This window comes from Canis lupus, chromosome 37 (assembly GCF_048164855.1).
Source record: "Canis lupus baileyi chromosome 37, mCanLup2.hap1, whole genome shotgun sequence".
Taxonomy (NCBI): Eukaryota; Metazoa; Chordata; class Mammalia; order Carnivora; family Canidae; genus Canis; species Canis lupus.
This window is the reverse complement of record NC_132874.1, coordinates 2611740-2635833: the sequence shown is the minus strand read 5'-3', so window position 1 is coordinate 2635833 and position 24094 is coordinate 2611740. Positions and strand designations below refer to the sequence as shown.

General features: G+C 46.8%; 6 protein-coding genes across 6 annotated transcripts; 2 read left to right on the top strand and 4 right to left on the bottom strand.

The window, feature by feature from the left end:
• Window positions 1-230: 230 nt before the first annotated feature.
• Window positions 231-5012, bottom strand: H1-1 (H1.1 linker histone, cluster member). Its single transcript, XM_072814139.1, has one exon. The coding sequence runs from the start codon at window positions 4917-4919 to the stop codon at window positions 4272-4274; it is 648 nt and encodes a 215-aa protein (XP_072670240.1). The 5' UTR covers window positions 4920-5012; the 3' UTR covers window positions 231-4271.
• Window positions 5013-5384: 372 nt separating this feature from the next.
• Window positions 5385-8700, top strand: LOC140626377 (histone H3.1). The gene has a single exon (XM_072814140.1). The coding sequence runs from the start codon at window positions 7415-7417 to the stop codon at window positions 7823-7825; it is 411 nt and encodes a 136-aa protein (XP_072670241.1). The 5' UTR covers window positions 5385-7414; the 3' UTR covers window positions 7826-8700.
• A 21-nt stretch (window positions 8701-8721) lies between these two features.
• Window positions 8722-11015, top strand: LOC140626379 (histone H4). The gene has a single exon (XM_072814142.1). The coding sequence runs from the start codon at window positions 8733-8735 to the stop codon at window positions 9042-9044; it is 312 nt and encodes a 103-aa protein (XP_072670243.1). The 5' UTR covers window positions 8722-8732; the 3' UTR covers window positions 9045-11015.
• Window positions 11016-12817: 1802 nt separating this feature from the next.
• LOC140626378 (histone H4) lies at window positions 12818-15478 on the bottom strand. The gene has a single exon (XM_072814141.1). It carries the CDS (start codon window positions 15453-15455, stop codon window positions 15144-15146), a length of 312 nt encoding a protein of 103 aa, XP_072670242.1. The 5' UTR covers window positions 15456-15478; the 3' UTR covers window positions 12818-15143.
• A 3773-nt stretch (window positions 15479-19251) lies between these two features.
• Window positions 19252-21092, bottom strand: LOC140626016 (histone H3.1). Its single transcript, XM_072813658.1, has one exon. The coding sequence runs from the start codon at window positions 20316-20318 to the stop codon at window positions 19908-19910; it is 411 nt and encodes a 136-aa protein (XP_072669759.1). The 5' UTR covers window positions 20319-21092; the 3' UTR covers window positions 19252-19907.
• Window positions 21093-21265: 173 nt separating this feature from the next.
• On the bottom strand, window positions 21266-21755 carry LOC140626017 (histone H2A type 1-B). The gene has a single exon (XM_072813659.1). It carries the CDS (start codon window positions 21696-21698, stop codon window positions 21306-21308), a length of 393 nt encoding a protein of 130 aa, XP_072669760.1. The 5' UTR covers window positions 21699-21755; the 3' UTR covers window positions 21266-21305.
• Window positions 21756-24094: the final 2339 nt, after the last annotated feature.

Below are 24094 nucleotides of genomic sequence, written 5' to 3'. Positions count from 1 at the left end.
GTCGAAGTCCAGTAATATTTCTGTCTTTAGGCATTTGTATTTGTTTTTAAGATTCCATGATTATTTTACTATAGCCTGCAACTTACAATGTTGATTTTTACCCTTTGATAGAGAAATCCCGCTCCTGGAAACCCATTTGAAAATGACTATGTAATTTTTGTTAAATTTTTCAAATCCAGCAGATGACTGGTGAAATAAACAATGGAGCATAGAATAATATTAATAGGGTAGAATGCTGTGGATAGTTGTTAGGCCACCATTTTAGTGAACAACCATTTAGTAGTTAATACTTCGATTTTAACCCAGTTCTATTTTTGTACATGGAATCATTTTTCCCCTTAGATTTGCATGTACACATTGTCAAAGATCTGACAAAGAACAAATTCACCCCCTGCAAATTCCCCCTTTTCCTTTGGGCACATAGGACATGATAAAACCTGCAGCATCAAGATACGAGATTTCGCCCTCCTCTCTTTTTCCCATTTATGTGCAATTGTATGTATGACTTACAGAGCAAAGCTCATTATTTGTCCTCTGTACTTTAAAGGACCAGCACTGATCTTTAATCGGTCCTGGAAATCCTAGAACTCCTATGCCTCTCTTGTCTTTCAAAAATCCCCACAGGTAAGGACACTCAAATCAATTAGTTAAATAATAGAATTTGTATGTCATCTTTTAACCACTTGTCTCTGGAAGATCTCTGGGACAATCAATGAGTTGGATTTCAAGTCTCTATTGTCTTATATAGATGTTAGATCTAATTCTGTGGTTAGAATGTCAAAACAGTAGATTCTTGGAATTGTGAAAAACCATAAGGGAGCACCTTAACCACTGGTTTTAAGACTTGATTGTGACCCCAATAAGATATACATTCTTCTTCATGACCCAGAAGATATGCCTAACCTAGAATATACATACATACATACATACATACACCTACCAATGGAAGTGCCCCAAACCTAAATTCCAGGAAGCCATATATATACCTCTACAATGTGGCACGCTCTAATATGTTCTAATTTATCCCTGACAGGCCATGAGAAACACTGCACTAATGCAACTTTTTCATCAGCAAGTGGAAGCACAAAGAGGTAGAATAGTTGATGATAAATAGTCAGGACTAGGTCTCCTCTGCCCCTGATGCTCCAAGCCTTAGGACTCCATACTTTCTCCCTTTATATTCTTTTTTACCTGAGTCATCCCCTGGGTGACCTCACCCAGGTTCATGGCTTTAAATGCCATCCATATACCAATGATTCCCAATTGTATAGTTCCACCTTAATTCAACACCATCTACCCCAAAACTATTCTTCTCAAAGCTACCAGTCACCTCCATACTACCTACCCAAGAGGCTACTCTCAGGTCTGTACTCCATTCCGTCAATCTGCAGCGTTTGGACCCAGTCGCTAACACCCTCATCTACTTGGTAATCTCATGGATTCAATTTCTGACTCACTCTCTTCCAGCAATACCACAGCACACCTGGTTCTCTTAAGATGATTGGCTTAGAAAAACGTCTTTTTCTAGTTCATTCTTTCAGCCACATTGAGTTTTATAGAAGATCATATGATCATATCAATATATTAAAATCTAAAAGCTGAAAAATTTTCTGAAAATAAAAGAAAATTTGAAAGTATTTAAAATTATGGAGATACCAAAAATTAACAGATATCCTAAAGGACAAACCATAGCTTAATTAAAACCAAGAACTAAAAAGAGATTCCTGCTAAAGTATTTACTTTGGAAAGTCTCAGCAAATACACACAAAAAGGAAACAAAATGCTTTATGTTCACATTGAGGAAGATGAAGCAATAAAGTTAGTTTGCTAATGACTAGGAAAAACTCAAGGGGCTCTATTTTAAAAAGTAACAAGTGGAATTATAGAAATTTGATAAGTTCACTGGATACAACATATCAATACCTTTCCTTCTTCCTAGCAGTAAGACCTAAAGGAGTCTTCCAGTTCACAGTAGAAACAGGCATACAAATTAATAAAGGTATATGACTTATATGGAGAGATCAATAGAAAAGGACACAGAAATAGATCCTATTATTTAAGACTTTAATAACAGAGGACATACTTCAGTGGGAGAAATGGATGGATTATTTAATAAATTGTGTTAGGACAACTGGCCACCTGGGCGAATATAAACTTGGTTTCTAAAAGTGCATAAAATTAGAGACTAAAAATTTTTTAGGAAGCAACATTTTTTAGAAGAAAACCTAGGCTGCTGAATGAATAATGGAGGCATTGGGTTCAGCTTCTTAACCAAGAATGGAAATCTAGAAGCTTTAAAAGAAAAGTTTCTAACATTTAATATTTGGGACTTTATATAGATCTCACTTTATATAATACTTATAACTGGAAAACACAGCATAAACAAAATCTAGTAAAAAAATGCCAAAATCAGAAAACTGTCTGAAATACAGGCGACAAGTAGTTCATTCTCATATGTATATGTATGTGTATGTGTATATATATATATACAACCCAACACAATGGGACAAGAAAAACTGCCTGATGAAAAAAATGAGCAAAAGTATAAAGCCTGCATTCTCTGAAGGGCATAATCAAATGACCAATAAACCTAAAGAAAGGATGTATTAGTGGCCATGATGATGCCAATCAAAGGGACAATGTGAAATAATTTTATATCCTTTTACACTGGCAGAAATTGAGACCACACCTTGGTGGTTGAAATGGATGAGGGGAAACTATTTCCAGAATATGTCAGCACCAATTGAAATATAAAATACACTCTAATCTAGCAATTTCAGTGTGGAACTCTTGCATCCTGGTGAGCAATAATAAATGGAAACAATGTCAACGGTTATCAGTAGGAAATGTGTGAATAATTTGTTACTGCAGGTGAAGGACATGAAAAAGATTGGACTTGAACAGATTTTCAAAAGGTTTCAAGAGAAAAGATTCAGGGTGTATGAAGTCACTGTTTTGTAAATAACCCTAACCAAAAACTAAAATGGACAATGATGCTTGTATAGGATAGGTGGTCATAAAGGACTGAGTTCATAGCATGAAAACCAGTTTAAGGGAGAGGAAGTAGAGATGTTAAGTGCCTATCTGGCAGATGTTATGGGATAGGAGGCCAGCAAGACAATGGAAAAAAGATCCATTTTTAAAATAGAACAAAGAATTTGTAAGACCATGATGTAAAAATAAGGCCTTACAACCAAGTAGGACCATATGTAAAAGTAAGGCCTTACAACCAATTGAGCGATGTTAAGTAGTACCACTGGCTTGCCACATCATTTTCTCCTCGAAGGTGAAAAGACATTAAAATCTGTATCCCAGAATTACATTTCAAAAACCTAGAAGGACACTTCTGTAAAAGTGTTCTTCCCTACTTAATAGCGCCAGTTTCCAGAATGGAAACCCCTGCACCCGATGAAATACACTCGTTAGGCACAGTGGTCTTTCAATATCCAATCAGGGCAGCTTTGTTCCGTTATATGCAGAGAAGCCCGGTTAAGGGCTTTTGGGCTTCGGCTCTTAACTTCATTGCAGCCAAACTCCTTTGTCATCACCATCGCCAGAAACTTGCAGGCAGCCTGCGACTCGACCCACGCGGAGGCGCCGCACCAGCAAAACCGACCTGCAGCTGCCAGAGCGCAGCCCAAGGAACTCAGGCCTGCCTGATAGGGCTCAAGGACACCAACCTGCGCGCCATCCAAGCCAGGCGCGTCCTCATTAAGGCCAAGGACATCCAGCTGGAGCGCCGCGTTTGTGGGTGTGGCCAAACAGGCCACACTCGGGGCGCCCGGGAACACCGGGTCCATGGCCTCGAACCCAACCCCCGCCCAAGAGACTCCTAGTGGCCAGGTGTGCACCGGGCCCAGGCTTCCAGCTGAGGCTGGGAGGAGGCTTCGGTCAAGGTTAACGGATTAGCGCTGATGGCGAACTAGCCTGGGGTGTGGGACCTATGGGGTAGGCGGGGGTGTCCAAGTCCTCCCATAAAGGCAAGGTTCTGGACTCCGGCAAAACCTGGCAGGAACGTAACCAGGTCGGGGGTTCCCAAGTCCCCGAACGCGCACTCGGCCTAGGACCCAAGACACCATGGAGTTTCCTTAGATACCGAAGGGACGGTGGCCAGGGAGCGGGGCGGGTGGACCGAGCACAGCTGTCGCAAGGGGGCAGAAACTGACGCCAGAGCCAGAACACCCTGGATATCAAAGCTCTTTCCCTGAAGTATGTTGGTGGCTCTTAAAAGAGCCGTTGGGTTATTGGAAGTCAAGTTCCAACTGCAACGCTTACTTCTTCTTGGGTGCCGCCTTCTTGGGCTTGGCAGCCGCCTTGGGCTTGGTCACTTTGGCCTTGGCCGCCTTGGGCTTCACGGCCTTGGCTTTGGCGGGGCTCTTGGCGACCTTCTTCGCCTTCACCACCTTGGGCTTCTTGGGGCTCTTGGAAGCCTTCTTGGTCACAGCCGGCTTCTTGGCCTTTTTCGGGGTCTTGACCGCCTTTTTGACAGCCGCCGTAACCTTCTTGGGTTTCTTTGAAGCGCCCGCAACCTTGGCCTTCGTTACCTTTGCGGGGTTGGCCTTGGCCTCTCCAGATGCAGCTTTTTTGTTGAGCTTGAAGGAGCCCGAGGCGCCGGTGCCCTTGGTCTGCACCAGGGTCCCCTTGCTCACCAGGCTCTTGAGGCCCAGCTTGATGCGGCTGTTGTTCTTCTCCACGTCGTAGCCGGCGGCCGCCAGCGCCTTCTTGAGCGCGGCCAGGGACACGCCGCTGCGCTCCTTGGACGACGACACGGCCTGGACGATCAGCTCCGACACGGAAGGGCCCGTAGACTTCTTCTTGGCAGCGGCCGCGGACTTGGCCGGCCTCTTGGCCTTCTTGCCGGCCGCAGGCTTCTCAGGGGGAGTGGAAGTGGCGGGAGCGGGCGGCGCGGTCTCAGACATGGCGAAAGGAGCGCGAGGAGAGGCGACTGCCAGAACCTGACGGAGCAGAAAGACGCCGGAGGCCCCCGAGCGGCGTATTTATAGGGCGGGGCCGTGCTGTGATTGGTGCTCTCAGGCGCCCGCCCCTCGCCCCCGAGCGCCCCCTGCCGCCCCCTGCGTCGCCGCCCCGGGCGCCGCACCTGAAGGGCCTGGGCGGCAGCTCCCCGCGATCGCCGACTGCCTTGTTCCGACCGCAGTTCCGGGCGGGATGGGCTCGGGCTCGGAGCGCGGGAGCGGCGGCGGGGCCCCCCCGCTCTCTACAGCAGGCCTTCTCCCCGGGGGGCGGGGGGGACAGCGGCCTGTGAGGGAGGCGTCGTCAGGGCCGTGCGTTTCCAGCCCGCGGTGAACGGGAAAGGTCGGATGTGGGGCGGCGCGGGAGGGGGACAGGAAAGCGGGCCGTGTGTGTGTGTGCGCGCGCGCGAGCGAGCCGGGGCGGCGTGGAGGAGGCGCGGCCTTGTCCGCGGGGCTGGGATCGTCCCTCATCAACGCCGCCACCCTTCCCGGCGACGCCCAGGACGCGGGCGCGGGGTCCATAGCTCTGACCGACCCTCACAGGCGCGGCCGGGCGAACGCCGGAGCTCGCTGACGCCGTCCTTCACGCGCGGGCGGCACGTGTGGAAAACGCAGCGCGCACGGAAACCTCCCTGGGGGCGGAGAACGACTCGCTTTCACGGGGCGGTGCACCTCACGGCCTCCTGGTGCCCTCCGCGGCCTCCCAGCGCAGCCACAGCAGGGGCTGAGTCCTCGCCGTTGCGTGTCGCCGTGCGGTTCTTCAGCGGCGGAGCTGCCAGGAGGGCAGAGGAGGGCGGGCTGGACTCCACGCGCCCCTCCCCCACGCCGTGAGGGGCTGGGAGAGCCGCTGTCCTGGCGCCCCCCACCCCCGACTTTCCAGGGCAGTCGTCCTCTAGTTGCCTTGGGCTTTCGGAAGCATTTCAGGCACCGGCAACACTCCGGTGACTAAACGGGGAAACCGGACACATGAGAAAACGCGTCTCGCGGCGCGGAGGAGACTGGCCCTGTCCCCGGGCTCTGCGCAGCCGCTTGCGGCCAGGCGGGGTCGGTGCGGTCGCTCTCAGCGCTGCGAGCCTCAGGTTCTCAAACGAGTCCGCGCGGCCTTAGTGCCGCGAGTTTCCCGGAGTGTCACACGCCCGACAATCTTGTCACCCGCTTGCGGCCGACTTCCCGCTAACACCTTCGCCACCACAGTCAATTGCTTCCCATTTTCCTGTTGTTTTCACAACACACGTGAATTACTACCACTTTGGGAGAGAACAATCGGAGATAGACGTTTGAAGGACAATGATAATAACAAGTGTAATGTTATATGTAAATGCATACAGCATGACATACGTCCAGTCCTCCAAGACGGTAAGGTTGCGTAGGTGAACATCATTCAGAAGTCAAAACTTTCTTACTCTAATAACCGAGGACTCTAATTAAACGTAGCTTTTTAAAAGGAAATACAGGATTCAGGAATTTCTAAGGTTCCGGCCTCCTGTGTAAACCATTGGGTTAGATGGGCTTCACATAAAATACGAACGTTCCACCTAAATGAAAGGACGGCTGAATCTCTTAAAGGCTGATCAGTATACACTCAACCAACGAAAAGGTAGAATCTGGTCTACCTACTCTTGCTACAAAAGGGTTATATTTGATGTTTTTAATTTTGAAAAACATTTTAAGGACTATAAAATTAGGTCTGGGCGGTGAGAAGTTGGCCCTTCTTGTGGCTCAGAATCCAGGTGATTGACCGCGTACACGCCTGCTCCGCAAGGCTCGAGAGGTTGGTACTGGAGAATTGAGTCATTGATATTTTACACCTGACAAAATGTACTCTAAGCTTAAAATATGAGTTGCAGAAAGCTCCAAGTTTGGAAGACATGATTAACTTTTTTTTTTTTTTAACATTTAACAAACTGGTGCCTGATTACTGGAAATATTTCTGTAAACGCCAGTATAATTTAACTATGGTTGAGATGGTCTTCAAAGGAGCTCCTTCATTTAAGCATTGTAAAGGGGTGCCATTTTTGAAAAAGGTTTCAGAAGTTTGTAATCCGATATCGTGCTATTGAGCAGGGAGTATAAAGAGTACATTATTGGGGGGCAATATTTCTCAAATTTCTCCCCAAGAAATGAAGAACTATAGAGTTTTGGAGTACAATATGAACAAAGTCAATGACTACTTTTTTGAAAACCTTCAAGTCACTGCGCTCAGACTGAAAATCAGAGGTGGAAGGAACAAAAAGCTTGAAAAGATGAGGATTACGTGGTAGCCAATGAAACTGCGCTATTGTTGGAAAGTTAAAAGATAGACCAATCAGGGCTTGTAACATAATATCGTCATGTTTTTATCGTCCAATCACTACACTTTATGTACTATAAATACAAGCAAGTAGCCAAAGCGAGGTATTCGTGTCAGTGCTTTGAACATTCTTGTCCTTATTGTTCACTTCGTTATGGCTCGCACGAAGCAGACGGCGCGCAAGTCGACGGGCGGCAAGGCCCCGCGCAAGCAGCTGGCCACCAAGGCGGCCCGCAAGAGCGCGCCGGCCACCGGCGGCGTCAAGAAGCCGCACCGCTACCGGCCCGGCACGGTGGCCCTGCGCGAGATCCGGCGCTACCAGAAGTCCACGGAGCTGCTGATCCGCAAGCTGCCGTTCCAGCGCCTGGTGCGCGAGATCGCGCAGGACTTCAAGACCGACCTGCGCTTCCAGAGCTCGGCCGTCATGGCGCTGCAGGAGGCGTGCGAGGCCTACCTGGTGGGGCTCTTCGAGGACACCAACCTCTGCGCCATCCACGCCAAGCGCGTCACCATCATGCCCAAGGACATCCAGCTGGCGCGCCGCATCCGCGGGGAGAGGGCGTAAGTGTTTGGTCAAGGAGCGCCAAGAAACCCAAAGGCTCTTTTCAGAGCCACCACGTTTTCAAGTAAATTGGCTGTAAAAAACTGAGACAACCGTTCTGTTTATCCGTGTACTTCTAACAAAGGGTATGGGTTTACAGAGGTCTACTTTAGTCTAAATACATGGGAATAAAACTGGCCCTTTTTAAAAAAAATGCATTCTATCCACTCCTGAGGTAGACAGAGGGAGAATATGCCCCCCCCCCCCAACGGGGAGCCCGATGCCGGACTCGATCCCAGGACTCCGGATCACCCCCTGCACCGAAGGCAGACGCCCAACCGCTGAGCCCCCCAGGCGTCCCCAAACTGGTCTTTTAAAGGTGTAAAAGTACCTGTTCACTTAGGTCTGAATGAGCCAGTAAGTTTCAAGAGCGACACGAAACAACCGGCATTTTAAAAGCATCAAATATGGCCTCCTGAGCGTGGGTTATAAAACGAACAGGAATAGTAGAGTTTCATAGGCCGTGTAAAAATGTCTAAAAAACATGGTTTGTCATGAACTATAAGCTCAAGTTGTATTTCTCTGGTCTTAGTATTTTTGCCATTACTGAAATCGCTGCGAAACAAACCTTTAGCGTTAAGTATTCTACTTAAAACACTTGGAATCCTACGAGTTTACTACAAGCTCCTTCATTGGAACAATGCAGTTCAGTTAAAGTGAAGACCAATGGTTAAGCCGGGTTCTGACCCCCGCCCGCCCCGAGTTCCCCGGGCTTGGAGGAGGGCTTAAGGGAGGGGACTGCTGGCGTCACATTTCCCGCCTGCGCACTTTCCGTCTCTACATCTGCAGGGGTGGGGCTGGGGTCATCGTTATAAAAAGACCCGCTCTGGCTTGAATTCCCACTTGCTGTTCGTTTGCTTCTCAGAGAGCTATGTCTGGTCGCGGCAAGGGCGGGAAGGGGCTGGGCAAGGGCGGCGCCAAGCGCCACCGCAAGGTGCTGCGCGACAACATCCAGGGCATCACCAAGCCCGCCATCCGGCGGCTGGCCCGGCGCGGCGGCGTCAAGCGCATCTCGGGCCTCATCTACGAGGAGACCCGCGGGGTGCTCAAGGTGTTCCTGGAGAACGTGATCCGGGACGCCGTCACCTACACGGAGCACGCCAAGCGCAAGACGGTCACGGCCATGGACGTGGTCTACGCGCTCAAGCGCCAGGGACGCACCCTCTACGGCTTCGGCGGCTGAGTTGAGTTCAGCTCCAGGAAATCCTAGTTGGCAACCAAAGGCCCTTTTCAGGGCCACCCAACTGTTCAAAAAAAGGGCTGTCTTGATAAACCTCCGCCGTAGTAAAATCCTCCACTGAATCTGGGAGGATTGCAGGGTTTTTAAAGGTAAAACTCGGGATCCCTGGGTGGCGCAGCGGTTTAGCGCCTGCCTTTGGCCCAGGGCGCGATCCTGGAGACCCGGGATCGAATCTTCCACGTCGGGCTCCCGGTGCATGGAGCCTGCTTCTCCCTCTCCCTGTCTCTGCCTCTCTCTCTCTCTCACTGTGCCTATCATAAATAAAAAATTAAAGGTAAAACTCGGCCCTGTAGACCCCTCCACCCAAGGCTCTACCGTAGCTGAGCAGTATTTTTGTCTTGGGTCCCCATTCACTGCGCGCGAGCACGAGGGAATTCTAAATTCTAAAGTGGGAAAGAATCCAAGAGCCTGAGGAACTTGAGTGATTTCTAGGAACAAAGAGGAACACTGTCCAATCAGCAAGGCCTATCCGTGCTTGTCGACCAATCAGAATAGGTGATCTACACTTATACCCCTCCCCCCGCCCCCCCAGGCGAGCCAGACGGGAATGGGAAGGAAGGCTGGCCAGAAATCCCAAAGCCCTCCTTTAGGGATTTTTAAAATGTATCATTCTTCGGATTATGAGATAGACTCAGAGATAGACTCAGAGGCCTACCAGTGGCCCCCAATCAGGTCCTGAGAACGGTACTGAAGTTTCCGCTACTAACAATGATTTGTCTCGAAAAAACAGTCTGGAAGTGGGCAGGGGAGAAACCAGATTCAGGCTGCCAAAAAACCCAAGGCACTGATTTCAGGGGGAAAGTAACATCAGGTTTATGGCGCAGAAATGCCTTTTTCATAGTCAGGACAGCCCGTGTATCAGTCATACTTTTCCTTCTCGGAGAAAGGGAAGTTAGGGAGATGGAAATGTTCTAAATTAGATTGTGGGGGTGGTTGTACAATAAATGTACTAAAATGAATTGTACACTTAACGTGGATGAGTTTTATGGTCTATAAACTGTCTCAGTAAAATACAGTGAGTCTGACAGAGCCCGCAGGCTGACTGCAGGCTCAGTATGTCAGCTTCAGCCGATGTCTGCCTAGATTTTTGGGTCCCCCTTTCCACCTGATAACTGTCCTCCAAGATTTCTTGGGGAATGAGAAAAGTACCTAGTCTGGCTTAATGTAAATTGACAATGGGGAGAAGTCAGAGCTGTATTCTGGATGGCCAGAGGAGCAAAAGGGCCTGGTTGAGAAAGTGGCCATGTTATGTTCTCCTTAGCTGGTGTTCCTTCAAGAGATATTACTGACCTCATGTAAAGTGCAAGATATTCTTGTAGGCCTTGGGGTACATCTGTAAGCAAACCACTAACAATTCCCTGTTCTGGATCCAGAGTATATGTAGAGAGGTGTTAGGATACAAATTTTCTCTGTAGGAGGGGAGAGGTAGTTGCTACAACAAATATGATTAGCTTCTATTATGGTCGGCCTGGTTTCTTTATTCATGGCCTTGTAGATAGTACCATACCCATTTGAGACATGCTTGCTGCCCTGGGAGAAAATCTCTGAGCCTTCCTCAATCCTAGCACTCATGAAGGCCTTGTTCAGAATAAAGATAATGCTCCCTGACTTGCCACTCTGCATCATTCCTCAGATCTAGAGGAAAAACTGCCATACATTCAGGCAGTGATAAGTCAAGGAACAGTAGATAATCAATTGTGGCAGAACTCTGGTGGGTGGGCCTAGGGTCTTGTATAGAAAATTCATGCATGTATTCATTCAACTAATGGGGTTCAGGACATATTGTCCCTTAATATGCCACCTTGGCATATTAAACACGTTAAACTCCAGGAGTTTAAGCTTCAGAAGCAGGAAAATCACCCTGACACCCCCTCCACCCCACATCCCGCCCTCCCCACACACACTTCTTTTTTTTTTCCCTGAAAGCAGAAGATAAATCTTTTATGTGAAAGATAGCCTCCTTCACCAGGAGGAAGAGAAACATCCTTATCACCAGAGATGAGAAATTCAGGGCTGAGAAGGTATATGAACAAACCTTATTACTTCTTTACCATTTACTACTTCTAGCCCAAGCTCTTTGTCTTTTCATTCTTTAGAAATGTATTCTTTCTTTGCCTAACAGATATAAAAGCTTCCTTTTATGCTCACTTTTTTGAACCTCCTATCTTTGTGGGGTTCCTGTAATACACACATAGTTAAATTTGGTTTTCTCCTGTTAATCTGTCTTTTTATTACAGGGAAGTCTCAGTCAAGATTTTAAAAGAGTAGAAGGAAAACTATTTATTTCTCTTTTCCCCCACACAATAAACCTTCATAGATAACCTATTAGCTGTCAGTGCTATTCTGGGTGCTAGGAACACTTCAGGGACAAAACAAAGGCCCTGCTCTCAAAGAATCAATTATATTCCAGTTGGGGGAGACAGAACAACAAACAAACATATCGATATGAGGGGGGGATGCATAGGCTATTTTAAAGAATGAGCAGGAAGGGCTATTATTTTACACAGGATGGTCAGGAAAGTTCTCTTTCATAAGAGAGTGTTTGAGCAGAGGTCTGAATGAAATGTAGTCTGCAGCGCTCCAGTGGCAGGTGGCAGAATATGCCACAAAGAAAACTGACATAAAGAATAAAGGCCCTTGAAAAACAACAGGTACCAGAAGGGACTCTGACCTCTCCTTTTTCTTCCTGAAAGCAGTAGAATAATTCCCCATATGGAAGATGTCATCTTTATATGAGAAGGAAAGTAACATTTTTTTTTTTAACCTTGAATGAGGAGTTGGTGCCAGGAGAAATCAGTACAAACAAACCTTGTAAACTAACACTTATCTTCCTGTTACTTTGCCACAATTCAATACCCTAGTCCAAGCCCCCTTGCCTTGTCATGTTTTCACAGTTAACTACTCTTCATCCAACTCAGTATATAACTGTTCAAGCCTTAACTACTTCTTTGGGCCTTTTCCTTACAAGGGCGCCTTTGTCATGGAAAACACATTGGTGTATCCAATGACTATATATGTGACTATATAAATGAATCGTATGTTTTTCTCCTGTTAACCTGTTTTATGTCAATTTAATTCTTAAGCCCACCAAAAACCAAGAGGATAGAAGTCAAATCCTTCTCCCCTATACCAGGATAAGTGACTTCTATGAAGACAGAAAAGTAAGTACAAAGGCTCTGAGACTGGAACATGCTTGGTCTGTTCCACGAATAGCAAAAAGGTCAGTGAAGACAAAGAAATGCAATAGCAAATGAGATCAGAGGGTGGCCAGAGCCCAGATCATGTAAAGCCATTAGGCTTTAGCCAGCCTCCTGTTTGCCTGGGACTTTCTAAGTTTTAGCACTGAAAGTCTCACATCCCCAGAAACCCCTCAAACTCGGGCAAAATGGAATTACTGGCTACCTTCCTTGTAGACTGGGATAAAGACACTGGTTTTTATTATGAAGATGGAAAACCACTGGAATGTTCTGAGGGTGGACATGACATCTTTTGAAATAATCACTCCTATTGCTGGGTTGAGGAAAAAACTGGCTATAAAGTGGAAATAGACTAGTTAGGAGTCATGGTCGTCTGGACAAAAGGTTTTTGTGGCTTGTCCAGGAGTAGCAGCATAAGATGTATTTGAAAGGTGCTCTGATTCATTTGTAACATGGAGCTGACTGGATTGGATTAAAGTTATAAGAGAAAAAGCTCAAACAGAACTTCAAGGTTTCTCACCTAAGCCCCTGGAAGAATGGAGTTCCATTTATTGAGGTGCAGAATACTGGAGGAAGAACAGATTTCATGTTTAGGTGTTAAGATACTTAATTTGGACAAGGCAAGTTTGAGATGTCCGTTAGATATTCAAGTAGATATGTCAAATATGCAGGTGGACACGTGGCAAGCTTCATTATGAAGCTAGAAGTGGATGTAAGGAAACTGATAAAAGTTGAGAGGTGATTGAAGCTTCCCTCCTAAAAACAGCCATTGGAGTTTGAGAAATATACAGAAGCAGACACATCATAGGCTTTAGTGTCACCACCAGCAGACCTGACACTTAGAGCTAGGCCGTAGAGTTTTCCTGTGGAGTGTGAACTATTTCACAGACCATAGGACACATCAATAGTGAGACCAAGAAAAGAGAAGGGGCCCAAGAAATGAGCCATAGGTACTCTAGAGCACATACTGGAATAGTTTCTCTATTCCCTACTAAAAGTAGGGCTGTATAGCATTCAATTTGTTAGGGACTGTGCATATCCCTCATAAATCCATGTTGACATTTTGATACCCCGTATGATGGTATCAGGAGATTGAGCCCTGGGGCACCTGGGTGGCTCAGTGGTTGAGCGTCTCCCTTTGCTCAGGTTGTGATCCCCGGGTCCTGGGATTGAGTCCCTCATCAGGCTCCCAGCAGGGAGCCTGCTGCTCCCTCTAGGTCTCTGCCTCAGTCTCCCATGAATAAGCAAAATCTTTCCAAAAAAAAGGGGTGGGGAAGAGGTTGGGCCCTTGGGTAGTGATTAGATCATGAGCATGCAACATTCAGGAATGGAATTTCTGCCCTTTATAAATAACACTTCAGCAAGCTCTCTGGCCTTTCCCTCTGCCATGTGAGGGCACGGCAGGACAAGTCTATGAAACAGGAACTGGGTTCTCACCAGACCACAAATCTTGTCTGAAAGTGTCCTGTCCGTCCTGCCGGCACCTTGATCTTGGACTTCCAGCATCCAGAACGGTTGAGAAAGCAGTTTGTTACTTAACGCCAGTCTATGGCATGTTTGTTGTAGCAGCCTGAACTAAGACACCATTGCCTGGATATAGGTAATACTTACCCAGCTTCCTTCCACTGACAATTGACATTTCTACTCATTTACTATTACGATATACTGCAATAAAAAGTGTTTAAATTCTTATTGACCTTATCCAGTCTTACTATTTATATGTTGGCAATTTCCACATTTTTCTCTAAACCCGACCTCAAGAATCTTTTCCAACAGCCTACTCAGTATCTTCCTGCCAGAGGTAAGGGTTAGCAGACTACCTTATTTCCATAGCAGCCATCAATATATTTCTGATGCATTAAATCAAAGATGCTGACTATTCAGTTGTCTGGTTTATCAACTTGAGGGCATGCTTCAAAACACTTTTTGACGATGTCTGAGGGGTTCATTAAAAACCATTTACAGGAGGCAGAAGAGAGAGAAGACCTGGCAAAGGGTCGAAGGGGAAGGTGCAGGACAGTCTGAGCCAGTCCCAGAGGGAGCCCTTCCCTGGAGCCCTCGTGTTGCCACCTACCAGAGGCCTTAGGAACTCGAGCAGTCGGGAGACCGGATCTCCTAAGTGGGAACTCCCAGATCCTGCTTAGCCAAGGACTTGTGGGTGCCCGGGGCCGGAGACTAAAAATGCCGGGATACCTCAAAATCTAAGGCTACCGGCTGCAGAGCGGGGAGGACACTTGGCCTCACAGGCGGACTCCAAGCGGAGCGGTGGCGGCCAAGGACTGCTCCTGTCCTGACGTCGCTGGGTGGCAAACACGCTGGGAACAAACACGTAGCTTCTCTCTGGCAACCAATGGATCCTCATGTGAACTTCCTGGGAGGTGGGACGGGCATCCTCCCGCAACCTTGCATTTACCGAACGTCCCCAGACGAAGGAGCTCAGGGGCGACTGGAATACCACCTCCTGCCACAGCACGGGTTGTGGTTCTGTTCCTTCCGGACAAGGGCAGGCGTGACCGCTTCCCGGAGTAAGTGGGCGGCTCCGGTCCGGCCGTTTCCCGCCCGGCCCAGGCGCCTCTAGCCGGCTCCCCATTGGCCGCCCCAAGCCAGGGCCGGTCCCGACTGGCGCGAAACCCGGCCACGCACTAGGTGGCTACCGGATTGGTTGGGCGGGCACCCAGCGGCCCGTTGCGCTCAGACTTGTACTTGGAAGCTCTTAACCAGTAATCGGAAAAATTAACACTTGGCTCCCAACAAAAGCCCCGAAACAATACGCGTACAGCCCGGTTTAAGAAAATGTGGGCGGCCCTAAAAAGGGCCTTTGAGTAGTAAGTAAAGGATGAAATTCTTAACCCCCGAAGCCGTAGAGGGTGCGGCCCTGGCGCTTGAGCGCGTAGACCACGTCCATGGCCGTGACCGTCTTGCGCTTGGCGTGCTCCGTGTAGGTGACGGCGTCCCGGATCACGTTCTCCAGGAACACCTTGAGCACCCCGCGGGTCTCCTCGTAGATGAGGCCCGAGATGCGCTTGACGCCGCCGCGCCGGGCCAGCCGCCGGATGGCGGGCTTGGTGATGCCCTGGATGTTGTCGCGCAGCACCTTGCGGTGGCGCTTGGCGCCGCCCTTGCCCAGCCCCTTCCCGCCCTTGCCGCGACCAGACATGGCACAAGCGCTCTGTGCGACGACCTCCCGGCGCTGGGCCTGCGCCTCCGCCGGGAGTAATTATAAGCAGGCGTCGGACCTCGTTGAGAACTGAGGGCGCGGGCGGGAAGCGGGGCTTCGGCCCCTCCTCGGGCTCCGCCCCCTCGGGCCGCGCTCCCGGGACCGTCACGTGAGAGACGGAGCCGGGCGCTCGCCGCCGAGCTCGGCCGGTTCCGCAGCCCAGGGCTGTTCGCTTCTGCAGCCTCCCCTCCTTACTCAGCGGAATGCGATTAGGGGCTTCCCGTGTCCAACAGTCCTGCACGTCCTCGTCTCCATCGGAGTAATTGTTAGCTGGGAAGGGTACCCCCAGAGGCCACCCCAAGATAAGACCTGCCGCCGCAAAATGGGCCACTTTGGTAGGAAGGGGAGCAGAGTATGGCACCCCAAAATAGGCCTCGGACATAAGGGCTGTTAGAACAGATTATTTTTAGGAAACAGACGCAGGAGAGTCTAAAACCAGAAAAGTCACTCTTCTTTAACTCCCAACAATACAGACAACACAGATACGTATATAATAGTGAACGTTGGTCTTAAATAACACCATGTAATAAAGTACAAGACGTTGATGAATTCTGGGTTTTTTAGTTTTGTCTTCAATTGAAGTATAGCTGACATACATTATGCTAGTTTTAGGTGTGCGGCAGTAAATTGAGGTTATATACATTATGAAATGCTCATCATGATAAGTGTTTTTGCCACCTGTTACCAAAATCATTATGATTATATTCCCTATGCTATACTTTGCATCCTTGTGACTTATTTGTCGGATAACTGGAAGTTTGTACCTTTTAATCACCTTCACCTATTTCGCCTCTTACCCCCCACCCCCACAACTACCAATTTGTTCTCTTTATTTGTCTCTTCGTTATGTTTTTTTAGATTCCACACGTAAGTTAAATCATATGGCATTTGACTTTCTCTACCTTATTTCATTTAGCATATGCCCTGTCAGTCCATCCATATGAATAGCAAGATTTCATCCTCTTTTTATGCTAATATTCCCCTGTATATACAATTGACCCTTGAATTATGCAGGGGTTCGGGCGCTGACCCCTGCACACTTGAAAATCCGAATATAACTTTTGACGGACCCTAAACTACCAAAACCATAGTTGAATAGAAGCCTTACCCTAATAAAGTCTATTAACATAGTTTATATATGTATTCTATGCTGCATTCTTACATAAAGTAAACCAGAGAAAAGAAAATGTTACCGAAAGAATCATAAGGAAGAAACGTTTACAGCAGCATGTCATATTTATTGGAAAAAACTCTGCAAATAAGTGGGCTCAGCCAGTTTAAAACCTGATTGTTCAAGGATCAATTCTATATACCACATTTTCTTTATTTTTTTCAAAAGATTTTATTTATTCATGAGAGAGACATAAGCAGAGGGAGAAACAGGCTCCCTCTAGGGAGCCTAATGTGGGACTTGATCCCAGGACCCCTGGATCACTGCCTGAGCCAAAGGCAGATGCTCAACCACTGGGCCACCTAGGTGCCCCTTTATCCATTCACCTATTAATTGACAGACTGTTTTGTTTTTCATACATGACATGTCAAATATGGTTGTCTGAAAATACTCCCGTGCCCTGACCAAGGGAGCATTGACCATGTCAGCTTTCTGGCGGCTCTGAAGCCACTGCTGGAATGCAGTTCAGTCTCTCAACTGACTTTCCACTGTTAAGTCTCCCTAAAACACTCATTGCTTAGTAAGTCACTTCTCTTGGGATGACTGGAAGGGTTACTGCTGAATTTTTAACTCTGAAAAATGCACCCTGATTTTGGTTTCCTCCTCTCTTCTTAAAGTCTGTAACAAACCAAACGTGGTTCTAAACACCAACAGCATTAGCTGCAAACTTCAGCCTGTGTTGTAATATCACTCTATGGTGCCTGGGAGAGAAAAATCCTGTGTGACTGAGGACCTTGCAACAGCTATTTCAAAGATACAGTTTGTACATTAAACACTCCTTTTTTTCCTCCAGCGTTACCTTAGCCACTCTGCTAATAAAAAGTAATAAATGTTTAATGCAATGATATTAAAATGTTAGAAAAACCTCCAGTTCAGTAAATTTTTTTTCGCAAATGCGAATTTCTTCCATTCTTTGATTTTACAATTCCTGCTGAAGTTTTATTTCCAAACTGAGTGACAATGTCATGCCAAATGAAAAGGAAATTTAGAAGCTAAATTTTGCATTTGTATTTTAATTTAAAAAATCTTAGATTTTTTTTTTAGGGGGGAAAATAATAGCTCAGAGAAATTGATAGTATTCATACAATGCTATGTGTCCAAAAATCAACTCATGTTATTGCAATAACAGTTCTGAGGTAGGTAGTATTCCCATTTTTCTGATGGAGAAATCACTGTGGGTAGAAGGGCACAGTAACTCGTACAACTGGGATTTGAATGCTGGCAATCTACCATCTAAATGCTGCTCTGTGCTGCCATCTTCCAGAGTACTCCTGGAGAACAAAGTTATAAATTCTAAGAGGGTGCTAAATTTACCTTCCTAGACACTGGGCATTTATTCTGTTGAGGGGCTCAAGTAAATGAAGATGTAAAGCCTTGATTCTTGACCCTTGGCTGGGAAAGGGGTGGCAGGTGTGGGGTGAGGAACAGCCCTTCTGAGCCACTGTCCCCAAGCCATCTAACCCTCAGACCCTCAGACACCAATGAGTACTTTTACTTTTTTAAAGCTATTCTCTCAGGGCCTGTACCTAAAATACCCTTTTCCTAACAGATACAGAAAATATTAGGGGAAAAAGCCAAACAAGGTACGTAAGAGCCAGCACAGATATAAGAAAATCCTAGAGAATTGGACTTCAGCTGGTACCCAGAGCTGGAGAGCAGTCACCCTACTTCAAGCCAAGGTCCCTGGAGTCTCTGACAGACCCTTTATAGGGGTCGCAGGGGTCTGTGCCAGGGTTCCATGTACAAGAGTCTGGAAAAATGGAATGTCAAAAATATAACACAGTGACACACACAAACACACAGAAATGTCCAATCTTATTTTTTTAAATGCAAGTATGTTGTAAAGGAAAAGTTGCTTTATTAGAATCATGGAATGTAAATAAATCCAAGGAAACTACATAATTCAAGTTTAATCTTCTGTGTTTTGTGTTTCTTGTTGAGTTGTCCACGATTTAATATGGTGCATCAACTGACATCTCAGACAGGCCCCAAACTTTGAGGTGTTTAAGAGCTAAGGTGTAGAGAGCCAAACAAGCAAAACCTTTGGAATTTGGGGTCTGTCATGTTCTACAGCATTCTGTACTTTCGTAAGGCAATTTTGAAACTAATTGTTTTCCAAAACAATAAGGTGAAATATGGAAATTAAATTTCAAAAGAAGTTATTTTTTTCAACACTCAGCCACTGTTCTTAGGTGGGTCATCTTCCTTCCAATACTGAATCCCCAACTCCAAAAAAGAGCAAATAAAAGAAAATTGGGTTACAACTCCTAAACCTGAATGGAAACTACAGCTGAAAACCATGAAAAAATAATGTAGCATGGCCCTGTAAGAAATAAAGCCATACAATAGGGATCCCTGGGTGGCGCAGCGGTTTGGCGCCTGCCTTTGGCCCAGGGCGCGATCCTGGAGACCCAGGATCGAATCCCACATCGAGCTCCCGGTGCATGGAGCCTGCTTCTCCCTCTGCCTGTGTCTCTGCCTCTCTCTCTCTCTCTCTCTGTGACTATCATAAATAAATAAATAAATAAATAAATAAATATTTAAAAAAAAAAGAAAAAAAAGAAATAAAGCCATACAACCAACCTGTAGCAGGGCCACAAATAATGTATTAAATACAGGGACTTGATACAATTATGCTTCATCAACTGATCAACACTTACGAATGGGTAGGTGGCTATAAATAAATATGCAAGAAGTTGGAGCCTTACCAGTCATGAGACCACTTCAGGCTAACCAGAAAATAAAAACGTAAAACTTACTGAGGTGAGGAGTCGTTATCTGATAAATACTAAAAATATGTAAATATGTTAAATTTCAAACTTGGATTCAGAATCTGAGCACTTTCCAGACCTCATGGACACCAATGAGCAAAGAAGTTCTTAGAGGCTGTATTCTAGAATGTGCGGTTTTAAAAAGATCCTAGGAAGATCCAAACCTCTTAAGTGGACAGCCCACGTACCATACTGGTGTTTAAACAGCTGTTTCAGTCAACCTGCATTCATTTACTTCAAAAAATCGTAAATGCTTTTTGCCCTTTTCGTTGTGGACAATAAATGATCCTTCAGCGGGGGGGGGGGGATGCCAACGACCATGTAAGCGCTGGTTCCTAATACACTTAGTGCGGTCCTGGTTAACTAGGTATCACAGCACTTCTGTGGAGTTAAGTGGGTGGCTCTGAAAAGAGCCTTTGGGTTTCAAGTTGGCGCTCCTTGACCAAACACTTACGCCCTCTCCCCGCGGATGCGGCGCGCCAGCTGGATGTCCTTGGGCATGATGGTGACGCGCTTGGCGTGGATGGCGCAGAGGTTGGTGTCCTCGAAGAGCCCCACCAGGTAGGCCTCGCACGCCTCCTGCAGCGCCATGACGGCCGAGCTCTGGAAGCGCAGGTCGGTCTTGAAGTCCTGCGCGATCTCGCGCACCAGGCGCTGGAACGGCAGCTTGCGGATCAGCAGCTCCGTGGACTTCTGGTAGCGCCGGATCTCGCGCAGGGCCACCGTGCCGGGCCGGTAGCGGTGCGGCTTCTTGACGCCGCCGGTGGCCGGCGCGCTCTTGCGGGCCGCCTTGGTGGCCAGCTGCTTGCGCGGGGCCTTGCCGCCCGTCGACTTGCGCGCCGTCTGCTTCGTGCGAGCCATTTCGAGAGCGGAAAAAGAGCCTTCCCAAAAACCGGTGAAAACCGAATAGCCCTCCTTCTTTTATACAGCCAGGCCGACAACTATTGGGCCCCAAAACATTCAAAAGTACCCGCGCCCTCCCCGATTGGTCCAGCTCCGTGCCGGGTGCCCGGATTAAGACTTGCTTTCGGGTTGGTGAAGAGATCCTAAACCCTGCCCCTCACTCTAGCTATTCTGACGTCATTTATTTACCGTTTCCCCTTCTTCTATCCACCGAGTACAAAAATCTTGCATGCATAGAGAGCTTCAGGTTATTTTGAAATGTAAGGTAGTCGTGCAAAGCAATATAGTAATTTCCAATGATTTTTTTTTAAAAAGAAGACATTAAGGTAATTTGCAGGTGCTTAGGGCAAAATACAAATGGGCTGCATCTAAAATGAAATTATTTTCTTGGGTGTGGCACAAATATTGTGGAGAGTTGGGAAAATGCCCCTTATTTACAAGCGCGAATTATCAAGGGTCTGGGACTTGTTATGTGCAACGTTCCCATCCAACTTTAGACCTATAGACCTAGAGAACTTGGGTTCCCAACATCTTAAAACTACAAATGTCCAAATGGAGATTCCGCTTTTTATTAGTGTTTTATAAAACGTGAGCCATGATGCTTGCGAATAACTTTCATTTCAAACTTCTGTCGAATAGAGCAAATACCTTTTCTGCTGGACTTGGAAACTAGCCCACCTAGCTAGCATGGCTAAACACGGTCAGTACGGTTAGCCACTAAATTCCTGTGTGTCGCTTCTCCCTCGAAACGAACATCATGGGTTTTTTTTCGGGAACTAAAGGTTTCTGAGGGAAACTGTTGACAGTTCACCTTCGGTTTTCAAAGATAATACTTAAAAGCGAGCCAGCTCTTTTCAGGGAAAATGTGGGTGGCTCTTAAAAGAGCCTTTTTAGGTTGTTAACTCTTTCTTGGTTAGGAAAAAGCCCGTCTGGGGGAAAAAAGTTTTACTTCCCCTTGGCCTTGTGGTGGCTCTCGGTCTTCTTGGGCAGCAGCACGGCCTGGATGTTGGGCAGGACGCCGCCCTGCGCGATGGTCACGCGGCCCAGCAGCTTGTTGAGCTCCTCGTCGTTGCGGATGGCCAGCTGCAGGTGGCGCGGGATGATGCGCGTCTTCTTGTTGTCGCGGGCCGCGTTGCCCGCCAGCTCCAGGATCTCGGCCGTCAGGTACTCCAGCACGGCCGCCAGGTACACCGGCGCGCCCGCCCCGACCCGCTCCGAGTAGTTGCCCTTGCGGAGCAGGCGGTGGACGCGGCCCACCGGGAACTGGAGCCCGGCGCGCGACGAGCGCGTCTTGGCCTTGGCGCGAGCCTTGCCGCCCTGCTTCCCGCGTCCCGACATGGCAAACCTAAGAGTAAGGAAACACGTTCCGAGAAAAACACGAGCGATCTAGAGCTAGGCTGAGAGCGAGAGAAGAATTTATACTAACGGGAGGTAGGCTGTTTGCCGGTCTCCCATTGGCTACATTCAATTACCAATGGAAAATCAGAGTCAGCATCCTTCATTTGCATACAAGCCCTCTGTCTAGCGGGAGGTTTTTAAATGCTCCAATGTAACCCGCTACAAAAGGCTTTTATTTTAATGTTAATAACTGAGTCGGTTTAATTCTTTCAATAATACTTTTTAAAAATGCAATCAGAAGCGGAAGTGATGTTCCCCATTGCTCTGTCTTTTGGCTGTCGTTTTTCTAGGATTGTGACCAATTGTGGAAAAGAATAAGCAAAAATTGCAAAATAAATAACATTTAAGCAGTATATCTATGCCAGCAGTTGCTTTAACTTTTTGAAAGTCACAACAGAAAAGAAAGGAACAATTCTTCCGGGGCTCCTGGGTACCGCAGTTGGTTAAGCATGGGACTCTTGGTGTAGGCTCTCGTCCTGATTTTAGGGTTGTGGGACTGGGCCCCAGGAGCTCCGGGGGGGGGGGGGGGGGCGCCTCTGCTCTCCGTGTGAAGTTGGCTTGAGATTTTGTCTCCCTCTGCTCTCCTTGCCCCATCTGCCCTCCTCCTTTCCTCCATGCTTGCTCTCAGATAAATAAGCAAATCTAAAACAAACAAACAAACACACAAAAAACTCCACACTATTCTTTGTCAGAGCCCATGTCTCAAAATATCTGAACAATGAAAACTGAAGGCAGGAACTGGACTGTCCAGCCCCTGACCTACGACATCAAGTTTTCTGTTTTGACCTTTATCTTACAGTTGTGGCCTTATGGGACCACCCTGAGGTATATAAAGCACTGTTTTCATTTTAGAGATTGAAAAATTTATAGAGACTGAGATCCATTGTTTTACCTTGTGCAGGCTCATGCTGAGTTAATGAGACCAAGGACTGCAAACTCCTGACTGGGAAACTCATCATTCCCAGTGCCATTCCCAATTCTACTTTCTCTTTTCCCGCTTGGCAGAAAGGATTCTAGTTGGGTCAGGAAATTCCTCTGTTGTCAAGAGAGATTGCCAGGAGAAATGCTGCTGTTTTTCCTTTTATAGTCCATGAGATAGAACTAGATGGGGCCCAGATGGAGGGGAATAATTCTTTCAGGCATCTTTGCAGGCTCAAGCTTAAAGATCTTCTGAAAGCAATATATCTTCTGAAAGCAAACAGGATGGTAAAAGGAACAAGAGCCTATGTGTAAGAAAATCTGTACATAAGCCAACTCTGTCTGAAAACCATCTTTTGATCCAGGGAACCTGGCAGGAGTGTCAAGGTGCTCATCTTCTGTTTCTTTTTTGCCTCCCAAGTCTTTTCACTCTTATGATTTTTTCTTGTAACAATATTCAACCTCCTTTTAATTTTTTTATCATTATTTTCACTATCAACAGCAGTGATAAACAATAACCACTGGCTCAGTGTCTTTGCAAGACCCCAGGTGGAGATATAAAAAGATATCTCAAATTCTGCCTTGAAATCTTTATACTCTTTTGAAAAGGGAAGGCTTGTATGCCTGGATTCTAAAGAGTAGTGCATTCTGCATCCCAAAATGAAGGCTTTAATAATAGTAATATAATAATAATAATAATAAGAAGAAGAAGAAGAAGAAGAAGAAGAAGAAGTAATGTGGAGGAGAAGAGTAATCCCTGTGAATTAGAAGGGACAGGAGAATTCACAAGGGAGATAAACATCGAACATTCAGTCAGTGTATATATACATGCCAGTGTTGCAGGTACTTGGAGCACAGCAGTGAAAAAAGCAGATAGCATCCTGTGTGTACCCTTGTGGTGATGCTCTTCTAGTGTAGAGAGGCCCACAATAAGCTAAATATGTAGTAGAAGTGTATGATGCATTTTTTGGTGATGAGTGGTACAAACAGAAAGTAAGAAATGGGCATACATGAGACATACAGGGATAATCAGGGCAAGTGTCACTAAGAGGGTAACATTTGAGCTCGAACCTGAAAGAGGTGAAAAAGCTAGCCGAACAAGAAGAATAAATGCTTCAGTAAAAGGCCAAATGCATCCAAGGCCAAGGGAATATCAGCAGCCAAGGGCCAAGAGATAGAACTGATTCAATTTCCTGAATACATTGTAGGTCGCTTTGGATGGAGCAGTGGGTATGTACAGCACTAGGTAAAATAGAAGGCAGGAATAAGGGCTGTTTCAAAAACCCAGACTAGAAGCTGAACTGCGAACAGTCATAGCATCAAGAATCTATATCCACTGAATCATGAATGAGAATAAACCTAGTTATCTAGGTAGCCCTGTGTCACACAAATCAACAAACACTGGACCTCTGCTATGA

Coding starts and splice junctions, on each gene's coding strand:
- LOC140626017 (XM_072813659.1), bottom strand. CDS start 21,698: ATGTCGGGACGCGGGAAGCAGGGCGGCAAGGCTCGCGCCAAGGCCAAG.
- LOC140626378 (XM_072814141.1), bottom strand. CDS start 15,455: ATGTCTGGTCGCGGCAAGGGCGGGAAGGGGCTGGGCAAGGGCGGCGCC.
- LOC140626377 (XM_072814140.1), top strand. CDS start 7,415: ATGGCTCGCACGAAGCAGACGGCGCGCAAGTCGACGGGCGGCAAGGCC.
- LOC140626016 (XM_072813658.1), bottom strand. CDS start 20,318: ATGGCTCGCACGAAGCAGACGGCGCGCAAGTCGACGGGCGGCAAGGCC.
- LOC140626379 (XM_072814142.1), top strand. CDS start 8,733: ATGTCTGGTCGCGGCAAGGGCGGGAAGGGGCTGGGCAAGGGCGGCGCC.
- H1-1 (XM_072814139.1), bottom strand. CDS start 4,919: ATGTCTGAGACCGCGCCGCCCGCTCCCGCCACTTCCACTCCCCCTGAG.